This window comes from Epinephelus fuscoguttatus, linkage group LG20 (genome assembly GCF_011397635.1).
Source record: "Epinephelus fuscoguttatus linkage group LG20, E.fuscoguttatus.final_Chr_v1".
Lineage (NCBI taxonomy): Eukaryota > Metazoa > Chordata > Actinopteri > Perciformes > Serranidae > Epinephelus > Epinephelus fuscoguttatus.
Genome location: NC_064771.1, coordinates 39647348 through 39668823, shown reverse-complemented (window position 1 = coordinate 39668823; position 21476 = coordinate 39647348). Strand labels below are relative to the sequence as shown.

At 41.0% G+C, this 21476-nt stretch overlaps 1 protein-coding gene across 1 annotated transcript in view; it reads right to left on the bottom strand.

Moving 5' to 3' along the window:
- Positions 1-2623: 2623 nt before the first annotated feature.
- Positions 2624-21476, bottom strand: part of LOC125880473 (kinesin-like protein KIF20B) — a 35067-nt gene continuing 16214 nt past the window's right edge. Inside the window, exons 16-31 of the mRNA XM_049562992.1 lie at positions 21051-21171; positions 20841-20955; positions 19664-19773; positions 18656-18806; positions 18381-18575; positions 17980-18104; positions 17694-17867; positions 11882-12045; positions 11586-11764; positions 11346-11420; positions 11001-11248; positions 10543-10662; positions 4853-4915; positions 4622-4694; positions 4206-4336; positions 2624-2970 (exon numbers count right to left, since the gene is read on the bottom strand). Coding sequence (XP_049418949.1) covers positions 2887-2970; positions 4206-4336; positions 4622-4694; positions 4853-4915; positions 10543-10662; positions 11001-11248; positions 11346-11420; positions 11586-11764; positions 11882-12045; positions 17694-17867; positions 17980-18104; positions 18381-18575; positions 18656-18806; positions 19664-19773; positions 20841-20955; positions 21051-21171 — 2128 coding nt within the window. The 3' untranslated portion in view covers positions 2624-2886. The remainder of the gene's footprint in view (positions 2971-4205; positions 4337-4621; positions 4695-4852; positions 4916-10542; positions 10663-11000; positions 11249-11345; positions 11421-11585; positions 11765-11881; positions 12046-17693; positions 17868-17979; positions 18105-18380; positions 18576-18655; positions 18807-19663; positions 19774-20840; positions 20956-21050; positions 21172-21476) is intronic.

Genomic DNA, 21476 nt, shown 5'->3' with positions numbered 1-21476 from the left:
TATTTCACCTGTGCCTCATAAGACTACTCCAGTTAATCTGGCACTTTTTCACCCATTAAATTATGCTACTTTGACAGACATAGTTAGAAACCTTAGGTCCACTACCTGCTGCCTTGACACTCTGCCTACAAGCTTTTTTAAAGATGTTTTTAACTGCATAGCATCAGATATACTACAGATAGTCAACTGTTCTCTTCAGTCAGGCCTTTTTCCAACGGCCCTGAAGACTGCAGTCATTAAACCTCTCTTAAAAAAGCCTAATCTGGATGCCTCAGTAATAAATAACTACAGGCCCATATCAAACCTACCATTTTTAGGAAAGATCATTGAAAAGGTTGTTTTTCAGCAACTTAACACCTTCTTGGAGCAAAACAATATCTTTGATGCCTTTCAGTCTGGATTTCGAGCACATCACAGCACTGAGACTGCACTTGTAAAAGTCTTAAATGACATTCATCTGAGCAGTGATGCATCAAAGATTTCGGTTCTGGTATTACTGGACCTCAGTTCTGCATTCAACACAGTTGACCATAACATACTGCTCGACAAACTAGAAAAGTTTGTGGGACTTTCTGGCACTGTGCTAAATTGGTTTAAATCTTATTTACAAGACAGGGATTTCTTTGTGTCACTTGGCAATTATGAATCTGTGCAAACAAAGATTACGTGTGGAGTTCCTCAAGGGTCCATTCTTGGGCCTCTTCTGTTCAACATCTATATGCTCCCTCTTGCTCAGATTATGGAATATCATAACATCTCCTACCATTCTTATGCAGATGACACACAACTTTACATAACAGTGTCACCAGATGACTACAGTCCCCTATATCTCCTAAATAAGTGCATTGACGAAATCAATACGTGGATGTGCCAGAATTTTCTACAACTAAACACAGACAAAACTGAGATAGTTGTTTTTGGCCCCAAAGAACAAAGATCAATAGTCAGTGCTCACCTTGACGCCATGACACTAAAACCTACAAATCAAGCCAGAAATCTTGGTGTAGTTCTGGACTCAGACCTAAATTTCAACAGTCACATTAAGACAATTACTAAATCAGCCTACTACCACCTTAACAACATAGCAAGAATGAAATAATTTCTGTCTAAACAAGACACAGAAAAACTTATTCATGCTTTCATTTTCAGCAGGCTGGACTATTGTAATGGTGTCTTCACAGGCCTGAGTAAAAAATCAATCAGACAACTGCAGCTTGTCCAGAACGCTGCTGCCAGAGTCCTCACCAACACCAAGAGAGTGGAGCACATTACACCAGTGCTTAAGTCACTGCACTGGCTTCCTGTGTGTCAAAGGATAGACTTTAAAATCTTGTTACTTGTCTATAAAGCACTAAATGGTCTCGGGCCTAAATACATCTCTGATATACTTGTACGTTATGAAGCATCCAGACCCCTCAGATCATCTGGAACAGGTTCACTCAGTGTTCCCAGGATCAAAACCAAACAAGGTGAAGCAGCCTTTAGTTTCTATGCTCCCCGCCTGTGGAACAAACTTCCAGAATATCTGAGGTCGGCTGAAACTGTCAGCTCATTTAAATCAGGGCTTAAAACATTACTATTTACTGCAGCTTACCAGTAAACTAGATACGTAACTTATTGTTAGGATAATCTGTAGCTATTGTTTTTATATTTGTCTGCTGTTGCTGTTGCTTTATGTTTGCTTTTTAAATGCATTTTCTGCACTGTTTTTCTTGCTTTTAGCTTTTGTTTTTAATAATCTATTGTTCCTTTAATGTTTTATCTTAACGTATTTCCCCTGTAAAGCACATTGAATTGCTTTGTGTATGAATGGTGCTATATAAATAAAATTGCCTTGCCTTCCGAAAATGCTAATTTTGAGTCACATTATAGCCGTCATCTTGAAAAATGGTGGCCATATTGGAATTCAGTTGACACTATTGACTCTTTCCAGTCAGAATACATTAATTTTGATGTTTGGATCATTAATACATGTCTGTTCATTCAAGTTGTACTGCAAAAACCTTTGGTTTTTTTTGCATTTGATGAGGCAGCCATCTTGAAAACTGGTGGTCATCTTGGATTTTCAGCTGGACATCATACTTTTCTTAAATAGCACATCCTGGACATCATTTGTGCCAAATTTGGACTGTGGAAAATGGACGGTAAATTAATGTAGAAGAACAAAGGTGGATTTGTCCAATGTGTTGTCTAAATGATACACAAAATGTGTCATTTTGTTTTCGACTTGTTTGTATTGTGAACTGCGTGAAGTTTTGTTTGGTAAGATAAGAATGGACATTGATTTTATGAATATGGACGATGCACAAAGACTGAGTTGGCTGTTCACATATGAAACATATAAATTAGCCAGGTATGTGGAGAAAGCTTTATCAAGATAATGTGATAGTTACGTTTTATATATATATATAAACTTATGTATTGTCTGTGTTTCTTTTTCTTTTTCCATGTTTGGTATGCAAGACCAGAACATGTACGTTCTGTAAAAAGTGCTGTCATGTGCTCACATGAGGGACGGGCCAAATAAATGGCATGACAGAAAAAAAAATTTAATGAATGTGACAGATTATTTTTTCTTTTATTTTGAAGAGCCAGACACAAATTGTATTTCGTGTTTCCTGTTTCCTGTACATGCAGACTGTGTTTGGACCTTCTCAGCCACCGTAGATACTGAAGCAGACAGACGAGCGTTTGATCAGACGAAGGAGGTGGCAAATGATTTTTTTATTTTCCATGAAGGTAGAATGTTGTCCTGTTTATTATTCATCCCCAGAAACAAAAAATTTTTTACACTAAAATAAAAAAAATGTACAGGTATTTAAAATCAAATTCCTCCTCAGAGTCCCTACAGGTTTAAATACACAGTGTTGTCACATGGTGATGATGTCACTTCCTGCAGGTCTTAGAGCGCAGCTGTCTCTTAATTATCAGGTGATCACTCTCCTTCTCCTCCTTCACGCCGCCTGACACCTGAAACAGAGCAACAACACTGGACGTTAGAAACACACCTGTGTATTCTACCTTACAACAATGTCCTCATAACATAAGAAGTCCTCGCTTTACATCTTCATAAAAGTCCTCGCTTTACAACAACGTCCTCATAACATAAGAAGTCCTCACTTTACAACGTCTTCATAACATAAGTCCACGCTTTACAACGTCCTCATAACATAAAAAGTCCTCGCTTTACGTCTTAACATAAGAAGTCCTTGCTTTACAACAACGTCCTCATAACATAAAAAGTCCTCGCTTTACAACGTCCTCATAACATAAGAAGTCCTCACTTTACAACAACGTCCTCATAACATAAGAAGTCCTCGCTTTACATCTTCATAACATAAGTCCTCGCTTTACAACAACATCCTCATAACATAAGAAGTCCTCACTTTACAACTTCATAACATAAGTCCACGCTTTACAACGTCCTCATAACATAAAAAGTCCTCGCTTTACGTCTTAACATAAGAAGTCCTCGCTTTACAACAACGTCCTCATAACATAAAAAGTCCTCGCTTTACATCTTCATAACATAAGTCCTCACTTTACAACAACGTCCTCATAACATAAGAAGTCCTCGCCTTAATGTAAAAATGTCCCCTTTGACAAAAATGTCCTCAGAAACTAAAACGCCTCACTTTACGATCACATCCTCATGATGTAAAACGTCCTAGCTTTTAAAACAAGTCCTTATAATGTGAAACATCCTTTCTATACAAAAACACCCTCATGTCAAATGTCCTTGCTATACAAAGATGTAAATATGTCCTCGTTTTACAATAACATCTTCACATTGTTAAACCGTCCTTGCATCACAAAAATGTCCTCATAACTTAAAATGTCCTCACTCCAAAAAATCATCCTCGCTTTACAAAAATGTCACTATAATGTAAAATGTTTTCGCTTTTCAAAAACATCCGTTTTCCAAAATGTCCTTGTATTACAAAAAAACCTCACATTGTAAAAACACCCTGATGTTACTACAGTGTTCTCATAATGATATCCTTCTCACTTCACAAAAACATCCTCACAGTGAAAAAAGTCTTAACTTTACAAAAACATCCTCATATGGTAAAAATGTCCTCACTTTCTAAAATTGTCTTCATAATGTGAAAACTTTAGTAAAACGTCATCACTTTACAGTACTGAATCTGTAATTAGTCCTCAAAAAGACAAAAGTCTACAAACAAACACACATTCTTCCTCACCATGTCTGGAGAGTCGAGCAGCAGGGCATCCATCTTAAAAAGCTTCTTCCGTCCTCGTTTCGCTTTGGTTGCCGTGTTAACTGTCTCCTCCTCCACTAAATGTCCACTGACCAGACCAATAATGGTTTTAGCTGCAAAAACACAGCGATAAAAAAGGGTGAAGACAAACTTTAAATACAGCTTGATGAAGGAATAAATGTCAAATAAAGCTCACAGATTAAACACGAATTCACACAGAGCCTCTGCTCTCAGAGGAGGAACAGTCCACACTGACTGACAGAAGAGCAGTGCCCTCTGCTGTCTGGTGTTGTGAATGCAACAACCACCAACCACAGCACTGAACACAACATAATGCATTCACCCCACTATACAAACCAGTACAGACCAGTTTGATATGAATTTAAAGTCATACTGACCTTTGCTGCCCAGGATGGAGGGAGAGCTGTGGATCAAGTCTCCGATCTTCTGAAGAGCCCCATCTCTCTTCTCCTTCACCACAGGACAGAGACAGAAACAGCATGAGAGACAGGTAGACAGAAAGGGTGAGAGACAAGTTGACAGAAAGAATGACAGACAGGTAGATAGATATTCAGATACTTAATAACAGGAAGTCTGTCTTCTTTCTTTAAGCATCATTTGTTCCTCACCTCTTTAGTGGTTCGATTATTTCCTCTCACTCTGTTTCTCTTGTTCTCACTGAACACCAGGTCCTGAAACACACACACACACACAAACACCCACACACACCCACCCCAACACACACACACACACACACACACACACACACACCAGGTGTGTGATGTCCTGTAAGACTGATACAAAAACGTTTAGCAGAGAAGCAGAAGTTTGCTGATTTAAAACTAATGAAATGTCACTTTGATAACACGACTCAGCTCATGAAAAAAATGTCCTCATGATGTAAGAACACCACACCTCACAAAAACGTCATCACAACTTAAAAAGTCATCACAATGTAAGAAGTCCTCATGTAAAAATGCTCTAGCTTCACAAAATGTCCTAGTAGGAGTGCTAGTGCTGCACGATTTGATAAAAATGTGCGATTGCGATTATGGTGGACAATATCGCAATTTGCGATTGCGATTACAATATAATTACAATAAAATGTAATAAATAAATAGTATCATGAGTCTTTTTGCTTGATTCAGTGTTTCCCTACATTATATCAGGAGATCACTGACCTGACATAGTTATTGTTATGGACAGACAGTGTGTCCATGACCATCAACAGACTGAGCACAATCAAATGCGCTGCTCACACAGCAGCGCAGCACGGAACTGTACACACAGCGTTCAGGCGTTGTCACATGAATGACAAATTCCATCACGCCATAGCACAACACAGCAGCATGTCAAGTGGGCCGAAACCAAGCAAAATTGCTCAATTTTTCATTTGTTATGCATGGCTTGACACAAACTTTTTTCCCCAAGGAGCTCATGTGCTCCTAAGTTGAAAAAGTAAGGAGCGCACAAAGAACTTAAGGGGCACAATGTAAATTGATCAAATAATGTGTTTTCCATAATAAACATGATGCAAATAGACATTTACAAGCAAAATTATTTAATGAATTTGTACCCCACAATCCCTGCAAACTTCAGGCCTATCTCTAAACTGCCATTTCTTTCAAAAATCCTTGAGAAAATAGTTTATAGTCAATTAATGGCATTTCTGGAAAAGCACAATATTCTTGAAACCTTCCAATCTGGTTTTAAAAATGTCCACAGCACAGAATCAGCCCTACTGAGAGTTTTTAACGACATATTTTAAGCTACTGACTCTGGTGACAATGTCATTCTTGTGCTTTTAGATTTAACAGCTGCATTTGAAACAATGGACCACAAGATTTTAATATCTCGTCTAGAACACTGGGTGGGTATTAGGGGTTCAGCACTGGAGTGGTTTCGATCCTACTTAGCAGACCGAACCTTCAGTGTCAACACTGGTGACTTCACGTCCTCTCATGTGTCCCTCCCATGTGGGGTACCACAAGGTTCAGTCTTAGGCCCTCTTCTATTCCCTCTATATTTGCTCCCACTGGGGTCCATTTTACGCAAACACGGTATATCTTTCCATTGCTATGCAGATGACTGCCAGATTTACTTGCCCCTTAAAAAGAAAAATGCACCTTCCTTGGGACCACTTTTTAAGTGTCTTAATAACTTAAAGGCCTGGATGGCAATAAACTTTTTAAACTTTAATGAAAACAAAACAGATGTGATGGTCTTTAATGGTACTGTTAGAACCACACCCGTTGACTTGGGTGCATTAGCGCAATATACTAAACCAACCATCAAAAACCTTGGGGTAATAATGGATCCTAGGCTTAATCTTGACAGTCAGATTAGGGCAGTTGTGAAGTAGAGTTTCTTTCAACTGAGGCTGCTAGCAAAAATAAAACCTCTTCTCTCAAGGCAACACTTAGAAATGATAATCCACGCCTTTGTAACTAGTCGGCTAAACCTTGGGGTAATAATGGATCCTAGGCTTAATCTTGACAGTCAGATTAGGGCAGTTGTGAAGTCGAGTTTCTTTCAACTGAGGCTGCTAGCAAAAATAAAACCTCCTCTCTCAAGGCAACACTTAGAAATGATAATCCACGCCTTTGTAACTAGTCGGCTAGACTATTGCAATGCTTTATATATAGGGGTTAGCGCATCCGCCGTCACCCGCCTCCAGATGGTGCAAAATGCTGCCACACGCAGTGGCACAAACAAACGTGAGCACATTTCCTCTATTTTAACTGCATTACACTGGCTGCCCATACGTTTTAGGATCTATTTTAAAATTCCTTTATTTGTTTTTAAGTCTCTTAACGGCCTCGCCCCACTATACCTCTCTGAGCTGCTAGAGCCATACACTCCTACACGCCCTCTCAGGTCAGCTGACCAGCTGCTCCTGAAAGTTCCCAAAACGGCAAACAGGCTCAGAGGGGACCGCGCTTTCTCAGTTGTAGCACCAAAACTATGGAATGACCTGCCTCTCGACATCAGACAAGTTCCATCACTGCATGTTTTTAAAAAGCGCCTTAAACCCACCTGTTCTCCATGGCCTTTGATCCCGCATAAATTGATGTCTTTTAATTTGCTATTACTCTTTTTATTGACTAATTTTACTTATGTACTGTGCCTTAAAATGTTTTATTGGTTTTATATTGTGTTATTTTATTGCACTTTTATGTTTTTATCTTTATTGTTTTTATTTTGCTTTGTTTTATGTATATTTTATGTCTTATGCCTATTGTGCACTTTATGTTTAATTGTGTATAGCACTTTGGTCCATTGGGTTTTTAAAGTGCTTTATAAATAAAGTTGGTATGGTATGGTATGGTATGAGTGGAAGTCTAGAAAACTGGCGAGTTTTCTTTGTTTTTTTGGGTTTTTTTCCCCTCACATAGATTGCGCCCTGGGCGGTCGCCCACATTGCCCATAGCAAAAACCATCCCTAGTCCCTCTTCTCCACCACACTTTGACTTATTTCCACCCAGCCGACAGTGGGACTTATATTCATTGTGCCGACAGTGGCTTGGAAAACCGCCCATAACCGTGTCACACGGGGAATAGGGAAAAGGGAAGGCAGCTGGAGTTCCTTCAACATTTGCGGTTAGATTATCATATTTTTTTATTGACAAAAATATAGGCTGCTTCGGCTGTTTTTTTTATGCGCACATGTGCCCCTAAATATTTTTTACAGTTCGCACACACCTATTTTTAGTCACAAATGCGAGTTAAACGCTCGCACTGCTGAGCCCTGTTATAGAGTCCATGACTTCCCTGTGATGCTTGCAAATGTTTGCATAACAGGCTCTGGCGGCTTTCAGTTGTCTCTTTGTCTTTAACGTTACACGGCTCGGCTTTCTCTCGCATGCACTCTTCCTACTTTTCCTTGTGCTGTCTCAAGTGCTGATATAGATTGGTCGTGTAATAGATGTTACATTTTTTCACCACCAACTCAGCCTGTTCATGGTCGTGCTCATGCTCTTCTTCAGCGCCTGTGTTGGTCACTGCTGCACGCCAACTGCACACACCAGGATAGTTTGTGGGCATGATGTCAACAAACTCAACACTCTACAGGGGGGTATTCCATCAAGCAGGCTAAAGGCAAATCCAGGCTTAACTGGCCAAGTCTGGCTAATAGGAGCCAGAGTTCTGTTCCATCAAAGTGGCTAAGATTGGACTCACATCGGTAACCATGGAAACCACGGTTCTGGCTAAGCCTGATACATCGAGCTAAACTCCAGTTTCTGTTCCATCAAACTGAGCCACAACTCTGTTCCATCAAGGTGGTTAACCTGAATCCCAGCCTAGTAACCATGGTAATTTATGCTGCCGGGCAATCCTGGTCTGTAGCAGGATTAAGGTGAGGATTAGCTCCATCTATGATCAAAAAATGTTCAATAGACAAGAACAGACACCTAAAAGACAGTTCTGCCAGTGCTTTACACACTCACAACTGTCATTTAATGATAAAATAATATGTAGATCATAAAATATATAACATAATTAATAAAAAAATTAACTATTAAAAAACAAATTAAAATGTAATAAAAAATAAGATAATTAAAAAAAACACAACAGTAAAACCAAAATCAATTTAATAAAAACAAAACTATAATAAAATGAAACTGAGGCATTAAAAAAAAGATTGTACATCAACATGTGTTTCCAACTGGCTAGCAAATTCATCGAGGATCCTGTTGATGAGGAGGCCCACATTGTCCAGAGGGCCTTCCAACCACCACCAGCTCCAGGACAGGACCAGCCCATTGATACAGACAGACTCCTGTCTGTGGGAGAGGTACCGGTTCAACAGGCAGAGCATAGTGTATCTATGCAGTTTGCTGGAACCACACATTATAAAGGTCACAGGCTGCAGCCAGTCTCTGACCACTGTGCAGTCAGTCTGTACTGCACTGAGGTTCTTTGCTAGCGGTACATTCCTGTGTAGTGTTGGTGATGCTGAGAGGCTAAGTAAGGCAACTGTTTGCAGAGAGGTAAAAAGGTGTATTTTCTATTCATTTTAATTATTTCTAGCATCACCATACATCATGCAAAGGGCTTGATTTGTTCACGTTAACATATTATATTTATGAATTAACCATGACACAAAGCAGCCACATTCAAATGGGACACACACCACTGAGGTCTGTCTGTTCCTCATCCTATAGCACATGCCATACATTTAAGGGGGTTTTCCTTATTTTGATATAATCAGGGACAGAGCTTACAGTTGACTCCCACATGATGAGAAATAGATAATTGATTCACTCTCACCTGCATTCACTTCATAGTTTTCCTCATCTCCACTGAACTGATGGATTTGCTAAATGTCATTATCTACAATCAATAGATAAATGTCATGTGATTATTTCCTATAAACTGATCATTTCAGAAATGTCATAATCTACAATCAATTATGTGATAAATGTGATGATTGACATAAAATAGTTTGATTAAATGCATCATCTGAACTTCACATAGGAATCAGTAGATAAATGTGATAAACATTCTGTCACTAATATTAATTTACACGTGGTGAATTTCATTAGGCAGACTTGAACTGTTAGATTTAATAGGTGTCTCATCTACATATATTTTGTCCCTTTGATGCAGGATTTATAGAACATGATATTATGCTGACATGCTGCATTTTCTTTGTCACTTACACATTTAGCCTGTGGGCAATATTCCGTCACACCACCTCCCTTGCTTTATTAACTGCTGCAGTATTGCCTTTGTTCCTAATCATGTCCTTATAGTCCTCATACACTTCCATAAGGAGCATTTGCTCCACCGTAGAAAAAGCCTCTGTTCGCTCCTTTCCTTTGCTTTTTGACATTTTGCAACATGTTCGGCACTCGACTAGTTTGGGCTTTTTATTTTCCCTGGGCGTGTGCATGAGTTGAGGCTTAACAGGTGAGGCTTGAATTAGCGTCAGTTAGAGCCTGCTGATTTCACTTGATGGAACGGGTTGGAGCTAGATTGGGAGGTGGCGTTTAGTCAAACTTCAAGATGACACCTTAGTCTGGATATTCTTAGCTACGTTGATGGAATACCCACCTGGAGAGGCAGTCACGTTCACAGGCACACATGTTAACATTTATTTACATTAAATTGCAAATCGCAGCCTTTTATGCGGTTATGTCATCGCACAGACTGACATCGCGATTGGGATTAGATTAATCGTGCAGCACTAGTCCCAACAATAAAAACGTCCTCACGATGTAAAGACCTAATTTAAAAATGTCCACACTTTATCTAAAAATGTCCTCACAATAGAAAAACATCCACTCTTTGTGAAAACATCCTCATTTTCACCTACCTGCACCTCGCAGCTCTTTCTCTTCCTTCCTGTCGTTTTGGGGGTCTTCTTCCTGTCAGCCATGTTGGACCTCAGAGGAGACATTTGAAAGTCCTGCTCTGGAAGGACACGCACACACCTCTTCACACACGCGCGCACACAGACACACACAGGATAGTTTCAGTAACAATCTATTGATCATTAGTTGATTATCAGTTAATGTTTTATTTATCAGCTCAGTCTCTGAAATGTTTTTCTGTTTCATACCTCAGTGCATTAAAATATTTCTGACAGTCAAAAAAAGACATTTGATGACATCAGCTTGTGTTTTGGGAGACTGTGACAGATGTTGGCAGATTTATTGATGATTAAAATAAGTGACAGTTGCAGCCTGTGCTGTGATTGGATGTCACCCCACCTGCAGGGTGTTTTAGGTAACGTTATGACAGTTTGTTTCATGAGGTATAAAACACACTCACCTGTCTGTTTCCCTGCAGGCTGTTATCTCTCTCCTCCTTCAGTTTTTGTAGTCTCTCCATCTCTCTCCTCACAGCCTCAAACTCCCTGCCCCTCCCGTCCTCCTCCTCCTGCTGCCTCTCCCTCCTCTCCTGGAGTCTCTGGATCTCCTCCTTAAGCTCCTCCACCACTGGCACTGTCCTCTTCTCTGCCTCCCTGTTCTCCTTCTCCTCCTCCCTCCTCTGCAGGTCCTCCTTCAGACGCTCCAGCTCTGATGGAGAGGAATCAAAGAGTTCAGTTTGATCTCCTGATCAGATCATTAATGAAATGTCCTCCACTGTTTCAGGTGATGAAGAGGATGAAGGTACCTTTTCTCAGAGCCTCCGTCTGTCTGTGACATTCTTCTATGAGGTCCTCCTTCTCCGACACTACTTGATGTAGCTCTGACACATACACACACACACACACACACACACACACACACAGACATAAAAACATTCATTATGAACACTGGTTCTGCTCTGCTGCTCGTCATTTGATTCATGTTCAGGATATAACACTAGAAAACCACTGAATATATTTTTGTGGATTGAGATTCATCTTCTCACCTTCTTTCTCTCTCTCCTGGTTCCTCCTCCTCTCCTCCTCTGATTTCTCCATCTCCTCCAGTCTCCCTCGTAGAGCTCCGCTCTCAGACTCAAGCTCCGCCCTCAAGCTCTGGAGCTGACAGGTGAAAGCTGCTTTCTGATTGGCTAACTCCTCGCTGAGCTCAATACACCTGCTCTCACTGCAGGATGAAGTGTGGATGATATGAAGAATGTACTGATAGTAAATGAGCTGCTCAGTTCTGTTGTATATTAATAAAACGTGACTGATAACAGTATTGATGACTCCTCCTGTCTACCTGTGCATCATAGCTTCCTCCAGCTGGTTCTTCTCTCTCTGCAGATCTTGGATCTGTTGGGATTTCTGAGCCGATCTCTCCAGCGCTGCCTGGCTTTCCTTCTTCAGCTCCTCCATGGTGGTGTGGAAAACACTGCTGCTGCTACTGCTCCGTTGCTCCTCCTCCTGAAATAATCAGAGGAAGTGGACACTGAGTTGAGATGGTCAAAAATTATTTTTTACCCTCTATATTTTAAATATTAAGACTTAAATTCACAACACAACTCATCACTCAAAACATATTAATTAGATTAAGATGAAACTTAAAGTCTTTCACCTGCTTTATCAAGCACTATCTTTTTATTTTCAAGGACTTTACTCAAGGCATTTATTTCATTTTTTTTTTATTAAACTATATGTGTATAGTGTGTGTGTGTGTGATTATCCATTGATCTGGATCAATATATTCAATCACAAAGTATCATTGATGCAAACTGAAAACATCAATCCAAACCATCATGTTTAGGATACGCCTTTATTTTGAAATTCTGTGTCACCATCAAACAGCAGCAGGCAGACGGCGAGCAGGAGGAAGACGATGAGGATATCAGTATTAAATCTGGAATTACTCAGCAGTGTGGAAATATTTTTAATTATGGAGGAAAAATGGGTAAGAGACAAAAGACATGCTGTATGTAAACAATGCTGTTATTAGATAAGACCTGACGTGGCTGCCTGGACAGCATCTCATCCTGCTAACTTCTCACTACAGCGACATTAGCTGCTCTGTTTTAACAATGTTCAGATGAAAAAACCTGCACGCAGGCAGAAATTCAAATAAACTGTTCTTTCCAAACATACAGTGACTTAAACCAACAGTGAGTGACAAAAATAATGGCCAGGTTTCCCAGTTAAGATCGATCTTAAGACTTAAGAGCACAGTTAAGAACGTCTTAGCTAAGAAGGGTCGCTAAGATAAGAGTGTTTCCCCAATGTCTTCTTAATGCCTAGGTCTTAAAGCTGACCACTGCCGCGGTGCTGAAACTAAATCAATCAATGTCAGGCAAATCGATCACCCACCACTTAAAGTGTGGTCACATATGTATACTATCAGATATTAATATATACTTTCAACATATTGTACCACAACCAGGGCTGTCAACGAATATTCTAAATTAGAATTTAAAAAAAAAAAAAGGACCTTCGAATGTGAAAACTGATATTCGATTGTGGAGAAAAAAAAAACACCACCGCAGCTGTCCTCTTTGCGAGTGGGAGGTGGGAGCGGCCACGGAGCTGCGCGGCGCAGCCAGTGTGGATGACACAATTGGTTAACATGGGCGCCGAAAGGAAACTGGCTTCTCCGCGCTTCGAGGCTATTCGCAGCGCTTCCGTGAGAAGTGTGGCCTGATGGGTCAGAGAGCGGGGGCGAGCGAGAGGTCCGTGGTCGTTTATAATGTAATGTTATAGATAATTGTTTTATGTGTTTTAATGTGTAGGTATGTATATGTTTTCAAAGACGTTTATGTTGAAATAAAAATATCTACGAGTAGTTATGTTTCCTTGTATTAATACATATACAAGTATGTTTCCTTGTATTAGTTTGCCCTCTTGCGAACATAATGTGAAGGAAAAAAAATTCTATGAGTTATTTTTAGAAGGAATATTCGAACGTCCTTTTTGAGGAATTTTGACAGCCCTAACCACAACAGCCAGAATTATAACTACATTATTACTGTCATTAATGTTGTTGTAAGCTACTGTCATTACCGTCTGTCCTGCTTCTCTCTCTCTCTCTGTCTTTGTCTCTCTCTCTCTCTCTCTCTGTCTCATTGTGTCATGTGGATTACTGTTAATTTATCATGCTGATCTGTTCTGTACGACATCTATTGCACATCTGTCCGTCCTGGAAGAGGGATCCCTCCTCAGTTGCTCTTCCTGAGGTTTCTACCGTTTTTTCCCCGTTAAAGGGTTTTTTGGGGAGTTTTTCCTGATCAGCTGTGAGGGTCTTAAGGACAGAGGGATGTCGTATGCTGTAAAGCCCTGTGAGGCAAATTGTGATTTGTGATATTGGGCTTTATAAATAAAATTGATTGATTGATTGAATTGATTGATTAATCAGCCATAAGTCACACATAGCGCTGCTACCTAACGCACTAATTCCCTGCTGCTCCTGTGTATGTATAATAATTCTAATGATGAACTAAGACAATCAATATTTGCTAATGACCTATTTTCATTCAGTTGCCTGATATCTGTGAAATGTCGCAGGTTTGGAGGGTGGATGTGTTTCTGTTGTGCCCTGACACATTTTTTGGGTGCTGTAAACTATCTCATATGTGCATGCAGATGTGGGATACGTGTGGACAAATTATGATACAGTCATGATGATTCATTTTATCTGTGTGCATGATGTGCACAGCACATACAGGAACACACTTGTTATTGCTCATACTCATTTTTCGTCTTATAATTATTTTGTCTTCAGCCATATTTCGGTGCATAACTTGTGCCACAGCTTTGCGCGCAAACAGGGTCTTCATAAAACATAAAGATTCAAGATTCAAAGTGTTGGGGCGTCGGTGGCTTAGTGGCAGAGCAGGCGCCCCATGTACAAGGCTGTTGCCGCAGCGGCCCGGGTTCGAATCCAGCCTGTGGCCCTTTGCTGCATGTCATCCCCCCTCTCTCTCTCTCTCCCCCTTTCATGCTTGACTATCCTATCTATAAAGGCAAAATGCCCAAAAAAAAATCTTTAAAAAAAAAAAAAAGATTCAAAGTGTTTATTGTCATATGCACAGTAAGGACACGCGTTTCCCTGCAGAATGAAATTCGTTCTTTTCTGTCACCAATTAATGCTAAACAATATAAATCTTAAGTATAAAATATATACGGTGCGCACTGTTTTAACATCTCCTTGCTTAGTGTAATATTAATGTGCCTGACGCGGCTAAATCTGTCAGCGTTTGGTTGCTAGGAAGACTGTTAAGAGTGGGTCAGCTCGATCTTACAACTCCTTAGTGAAAGATCTTCTTAAGCTAAATGTGAATCCGGGAAACGCGTTTTTTCTTTCACAGTAGGCTTAAGAGCATTCTTAAGAAGCTCTTAGGTCTAAGATCTTCTTAACTAGATCTGGCAAACGCAGCCACTAAGGTTACATAGGATTTGTTGAGCTATGATCAGAGGAAAAAACAGTCCACTAGTAGCTAGGCTAATTTATGCAACATAAACAAGTTAAAGCTAATGACGGGTGACTAGCAAAGAACACAATGTAATATAATATATATATTAAACAGACATAAATGATCAGCCCTGTGATGGATCATCTAGGGTGTACCCCATTACAGCTGAACTCCACCAGCATTCTCCTGCCTGCCTGACACAAGACTTCGTCACACTGCCTAATACCGATGCATGATATTGGCTTTTTTGGCCAATATCTGATATGCCTTTATGCAACAACTCATTTGGGCGATAACCGATATCGATATCAATATAACCACTTTTTCCCAGCTAATTTTAGTGATCATCAAGTCTCTTCTACAGTGGAATTAACATCATATTATACTTGTATACTATCATCGTGACGGCCCACCAGCAGATGGAGACATGAAATACAAAACGTTTCAGTGTGTGTAATATTCATTGTGCTAAATAAGAAAAAGCATGTTGGCCGATTCAAATAGTTCATTTTAAAACCAATATCTGCCGATACCGATGACGTGCCACTATTATCATGCATCCCTACTGTCTAATATCAAACTATTGTCAACTTGTTACAAAAAGAGTCGCCTACACGTTATAAAGAAAAGGAAAAATCATGTTTAAACAGAACCATCTGTAGCCAAGGAAACGATGAGCTGTAACATCCGAACACAGCTGAAAAGAGAGTAAATCACTGTGAAAAGTCGGCTCCTTTAGATGAGTTAAGTTTTGCCATGTCAACAAAGGCCCACTGCTTTTGCCACAGTTTAAAGAGTGGAAGCGAAGTAAAAATACACCGCGATGTCTGGTAGGATATCAGAAATACAGGGAAGAAAGAAGAGGAAGAGCGTGCTGCCTCCGCTAATGCATCAGAATTTAAAAAAGAAACTGAGCGATTTCTGATTTTTATGACCGTATAATCCAAACTTTAATTGAAATAAATGACAGCGTTTTCTGGTTTATTTTAATTTCAAGGACTTTTTGAGCACTTTGTTAAAAAGGCAGCTATTCTATTGTTATTCCAGTTGTTCTTTTTTTCCCTTCAAAATTCAAGCAAAGGACCTTGTACGAGTCCTGATCACATATCAATCACACAACTGATTATTGCAGACAGTAGGGTTGCAGTGGTTTGCCGGTTTAATGGTACATGGCGATATGAAAGACGACAGTTATCATACCATGTACATTTGCTTACCTACCATATTGAAACAAATGCAACTGGACTGAGAATCTTTTAGTTATTTTTAAAAAGGAAACTTCCATTAACAAAATGGTTCCAAGTTTCAATTAAAGTCAGTCCCTCCAGAAAGACGCGATTATGCGATCGCATAATTCAACGCATAATCAGCCAAAGTCCGCATATTTATGTGGGGGCCGCATTTTTTCTAAGATGCCGCACAAATCGCCCATTTCTGCGTAAAATGCGCAAAATATGTGGGGCTTGCATGATTTCATAATTCCCGCATTTTCGTTGCAAAAAAGTCACATATCTTAGCAGAAAGTTGAAAAATGTTGCGTTTACTTCACACAACAGCAGTCCCTTTCCCCCTGTTGCCTTGGGAACATTATGAAGTCACATAATAACATGACGTGAACGTCATCAAAAAGCTGCGAACCGCACGAGTCCGCAGTGGAGCATGTGAGAGGGAGGAGATGGTGGTGGAGGAGGAAGAGATGGAGGAGGGGGAGGAGATGGATGTTGAGGGAGAGGGGATGGAGGATGAGGATGGCAAATGATTGGCCAGTGTTAGAGGCTACGCATTTATAGTTTTCATTTTCACAGTGGACTGTTGTAGTTTCATTCAGGAGTTGATGCAACTTTACAGTTGTAAGATTGCATGTTTTTGTTACCAGTGGGTTAAATCATACTAGTTTCAAAAACCTTACAGTTGTAAGTATATTAGTAGTATGTACATTTACATTACAGTAAGAGATTGCACTTTGTGCACTGCAAGCACTTATTTTAACAGAAGATGTCTGTTTTGTATAGCTACCTCTGTAAAACAGGGAGCACACATTTTATTTTTTTATTTTTTATTTATTCATTTTAACAGAAGTTGTAGCGTATTCTTTTTGTAAAGCTACAGAACTTGTTTGACTCAGCAATGTTTTGTAAGTTTGAGCCATGTGTTTATTAAGGTCTGAAATAAAACAAGACGAGAACTTAAATATTCCCTGCACTTTCTGTGATATAGTATGCTTGCTTATCATAACAAGTAATTAGAAATGACTCTTTACATTAAGGTAGTAGCCTAGTAAGAACGGGGTGTTGGGGGAATCACATTTTTTCTCTTTTTCATCAAACCGCAGTTTTTGCAAGTTCCCGCGATTTCATCGCATAAAATTGCATAATTATCCTGCATATTCCATCGCATTTTTTAAGAAAACGTGCCGCATTATCAAGGATTTTTGCCCGCAACAACCACAAAAAAACTCCGCATTTTTCTGGAAGGTTTTCTGTGTGTTGAACCTACACAAAACCTTCTGTTTTCACATCTTTAACGGTCATTCTGAGTGATGATGATAATAAAGATTCAGTAATACTGTGATAATGTCAAACCAGCTATCTTACCGTTAAAGTTTCATACCATTGCAGCCATAGTAGACAGAGAAACTAAGGAAAAAGTAAGAACCTTGACTTCCTGTCTCAAATGCTCCACTTCCTGTGTCAGACTGTGGATGGTGTGGGCCTTGTCCTCTGATTGGCTCTCCAGGTCCTGGAGGCGGGTCTTTGCAGTGCTGAGCTGCTCTGATAGGCTGTCAGAAATGTCAGTCTGCTCTTTGAGCTTCATCTGGAGATCAGTCACCTGGAAACATCATTTAACGGACAATTATTAACTACATCAGTTATTGTTAATGTCATCTTTATAAACTCTGTACAATGAGACAGAAAGAGGAACATGTAGGTAAACATGGTACCTCTGTCTGGAGCTGGAACATGCCATTAACCAGAGCTTTGTTCTCCTTCATCAGTCGGGATGTTTCCCTCTGCTCCGACTCCAGAGACGAAAACACAGAGTCACAGTTTGGACACTCGTCCAGATCTACAGGAGACCGACAGTTATCATAGTTTCAGTTCTCTTACTTTACATTAAAGAGCAGTAAAGTTGTATTTCACTGCTAGAAAGTCTAATAAGTGTTAACTGGTGACTTCCAGCTGAATGTGTGTGTGTGGCTGCTCATAGTAACCTGGAAGAGCGTACCAGCTGATGACTGTGTCCCTGAATTGCTCAAAGTAAAACTGAAGGCTGTTTTGAGGATGCTGTCAAGTTTGGTTCATGTCCATGTACATAAACTCTGTGTGAGGGTTCAGCTCCTACCTGTCAGCTCCTGCACCTTCTGTTCCAGCACAGCCTGCTCCTTCTTCAGCTCCTCCACCTCCTCCTCCCGTCTCCTCAGCTCCTCCTCCAGACCCTTCCTCCTCCCCTCCCTCTCTCTCAGCTCCAAGATTGTTTCCTCTTTCTTGTCGTTTTCCTCCTGCAACCTCCAGATCTCCTCCTCCAGAACTGGAGAGCCTAAATAGAGATTAAAAAATAGTTTAAAATAGGTAACACAGTGTAAACGCCATCCCTCCATCAGCTCCTCCTCCTCTCACCTCTTTTCTTTGCTGGTTCTCTCTCCTCCTCATCCTCCAGAGCTTCACGCTGACGTTTCCTGCTCTCCTCCGCTCCTCCTGTCCTCCTCAGACAGCTGCAGGTCTGCTGAAGCTCCAACAGCTCCGACCTGATCGACTCCACCAGCTCCCTCTGAAAGACCAGGATGTGGGTTTTAACAGCAGTCACACTGTGAGAACGGGGTCCTACATATTTTACAAGGTCTGGTGGTATTTGTTCTGTAGAGCTTTAAATCTGCCATTAGGGGATGTTTGTCAGTGTGACACTAAGGACATTAATAGACCTCAAAGAGACAGAAAACGACCTGAAAGAGACAGGAAATGACCCCAGAGAGACAGAAAATGACCTCAAAGAGACAGGAAATGACCTCAAAGAGACAGAAAACGACCTCAAAGAGACAGAAAATGACCTCAAAGAGACAGAAAATGACCTCAAAGAGACAGGAAACGACCTCAGAGAGACAGAAAATGACCCCAGAGAGACAGAAAACAACCTCAAAGAGACAGGAAATGACCTCAAAGAGACAGAAAATGACCTCAAAGAGACCGAAAACAACCTGAAAGAGACAGAAAATGACCCCAGAGAGACAGAAAACAACCTCAAAGAGACAGGAAACGACCCCAAAGAGACAGGAAACGACCCCAAAGAGACAGAAAACAACCTCAAAGAGACAGGAAACGACCCCAAAGAGACAGAAAACAACCTCAAAGAGACAGGAAACGACCCCAAAGAGACAGAAAACGACCCCAAAGAGACAGAAAACGACCTCAAAGAGACAGGAAATGACCTCAAAGAGACAGGAAACAATCTCAAAGAGACAGAAAACAACCTCAAAGAGACAGAAAATGACTCCAAAGAGACAGAAAATGACCTCAAAGAGACAGGAAACGACCTCAGAGAGATGGAAAACTTTCACAAACAAACAAGACTCAAGACGTCTCTCAGGTTTCCTTCTGACGTTAACTTATCAAACAAAAGTGTGTGTTTACGTCTCTGGTGGCGTTCTCCACAGTGGCGTCCATGGCTGCCTGGAGTTTATTGATGATGTCATCTTTCTGCTGACAGATCTCCATCAGCTCCAACAACTTGTGCTGCTGTTCAGCAGTAAATAGCTTTCATTTTTTCCAAAGCATTTTCTTTAACACAATAAACTGTCTCACAGCAGAAACTCTTCACTGTGCACCACAACAACAACAACAACAAGAAAACAACACAGCAGACACCACAGAAGAAGACAGCGGATCAACAGTACCTCCCTGGCTTCCTGCAGTTGGTCATGTGACTGCTGTTTCTCCAATCGCAGTGCTTCCAGCTCTGTAGATACACGTCATAATGGACAGAGGTCAAAAGTCAACGTTCCACATATGAAAACACTCAGAGACTTAGACAATAGCCCTTTTTAAACAGGAGTTGTGCAAATTTGCAGGAAAGCCCAATCAGTCTTTTTTCAGCATTGGCAGTATAAAAACAAAATCAGGGAGTGCAGCAAAATGCCGCCTACCTACTTTTGTTTATACAGAATGTGCCTTTTTCGGGGCAATGGGGGGCGTGAGCAAGTAACAAAACGTGTAGCTCAGCGTGTGACGTAAACAGTGACGTGGGAGGGAAGCCGCGGCTGGTCAGTCCTTCGGTGATTCTCTCATAAGTCGGCCCGTCCTTCACCGTCCCCGTCATCTGACGGTTAATGGCCTCTTCGTTTGCGAGGACAAGGAGGGCGCGCAATTCCTTGTCTCCCCAGTTGCTCATCTTTACAGTGTCTGTCAGGTTTGTGTTTCCCTCTTGCTACTAGCTGCTCGCTAATTCCTGCTATCAGCTGTTTCCTGTTTATCCACCGCCAGTGGCTCGCACGTGCGGCGTCATCAACAGCCCCTCCCACAAGTCATCAACAGCCCCTCCCACAAGTCATCAACAGCTCCTCCCACAAGTCATCAACAGCTCCTCCCACAAGTTGTTAACAGCTCCTCCCGTTGCAGAAGGCCACCTCGTTCTGTTTAAACTAAAAGGGTTCCACCAATATGTCTACCCTACAAGGAGGAAAATTGGGCACCTCGGATCAACTCGCCAATCCGGCTCTGTGTGTCTAAACACTCGCAGCTTGCCGGCAAAACGGCCCAACATTCACCGAAAATCTGGCAGTGTAAAAGCGGCTAGTGTGTGTGTGTGTGTGTGTACCTGCAGTCTGTGCTTGCTCAGTCAGACAGCGGTGAACACTCTGGGCGTCCTCTTTAATCTTCTCCAGGTCTTCAGTCACTGAGCTGATGAGTCCCTCCAACTGCTCCTCCTGACAATCACCAGTAATCAATCAATACCGTTATTAATCAGTAATAACTGCCAGCAATGGGACACACTGTTAATGAAGAGTTCTTTTTAAATCACCTTGCTGTTGTTGGTGTAAACGGTCGACAGATCGACAGTCTTACTGACGAGGTTCTTCAGGATCTCCACTCTCTTCTCAGCTCTCTCCTCCAGGATCTCCCTCTCCTTCTCCAGGCGGTTACTGACACACACACACACACACACACACATAGACACACACACAGAGAAACATTATCACCGTGTCACTATAAATACTCTTACTATGTGTCAGGGATGATGTGTTCATTCAAGCAGCAACTGCAGCAGTGTTCAACAAGCAGCAACTTCCAGAATAATGCATAATTAAGGGCGTGTCTGCTTTGAGTGACAGGTGGGTGGCGTTGACAGGAAGTGACCACCATGAGACGGCATGTCATCTCTAGTCAACAACTCTCTGTGCTTCTGATCTGTAACGTCGACAGGAAGTGACCACCATGAGACGGCGTA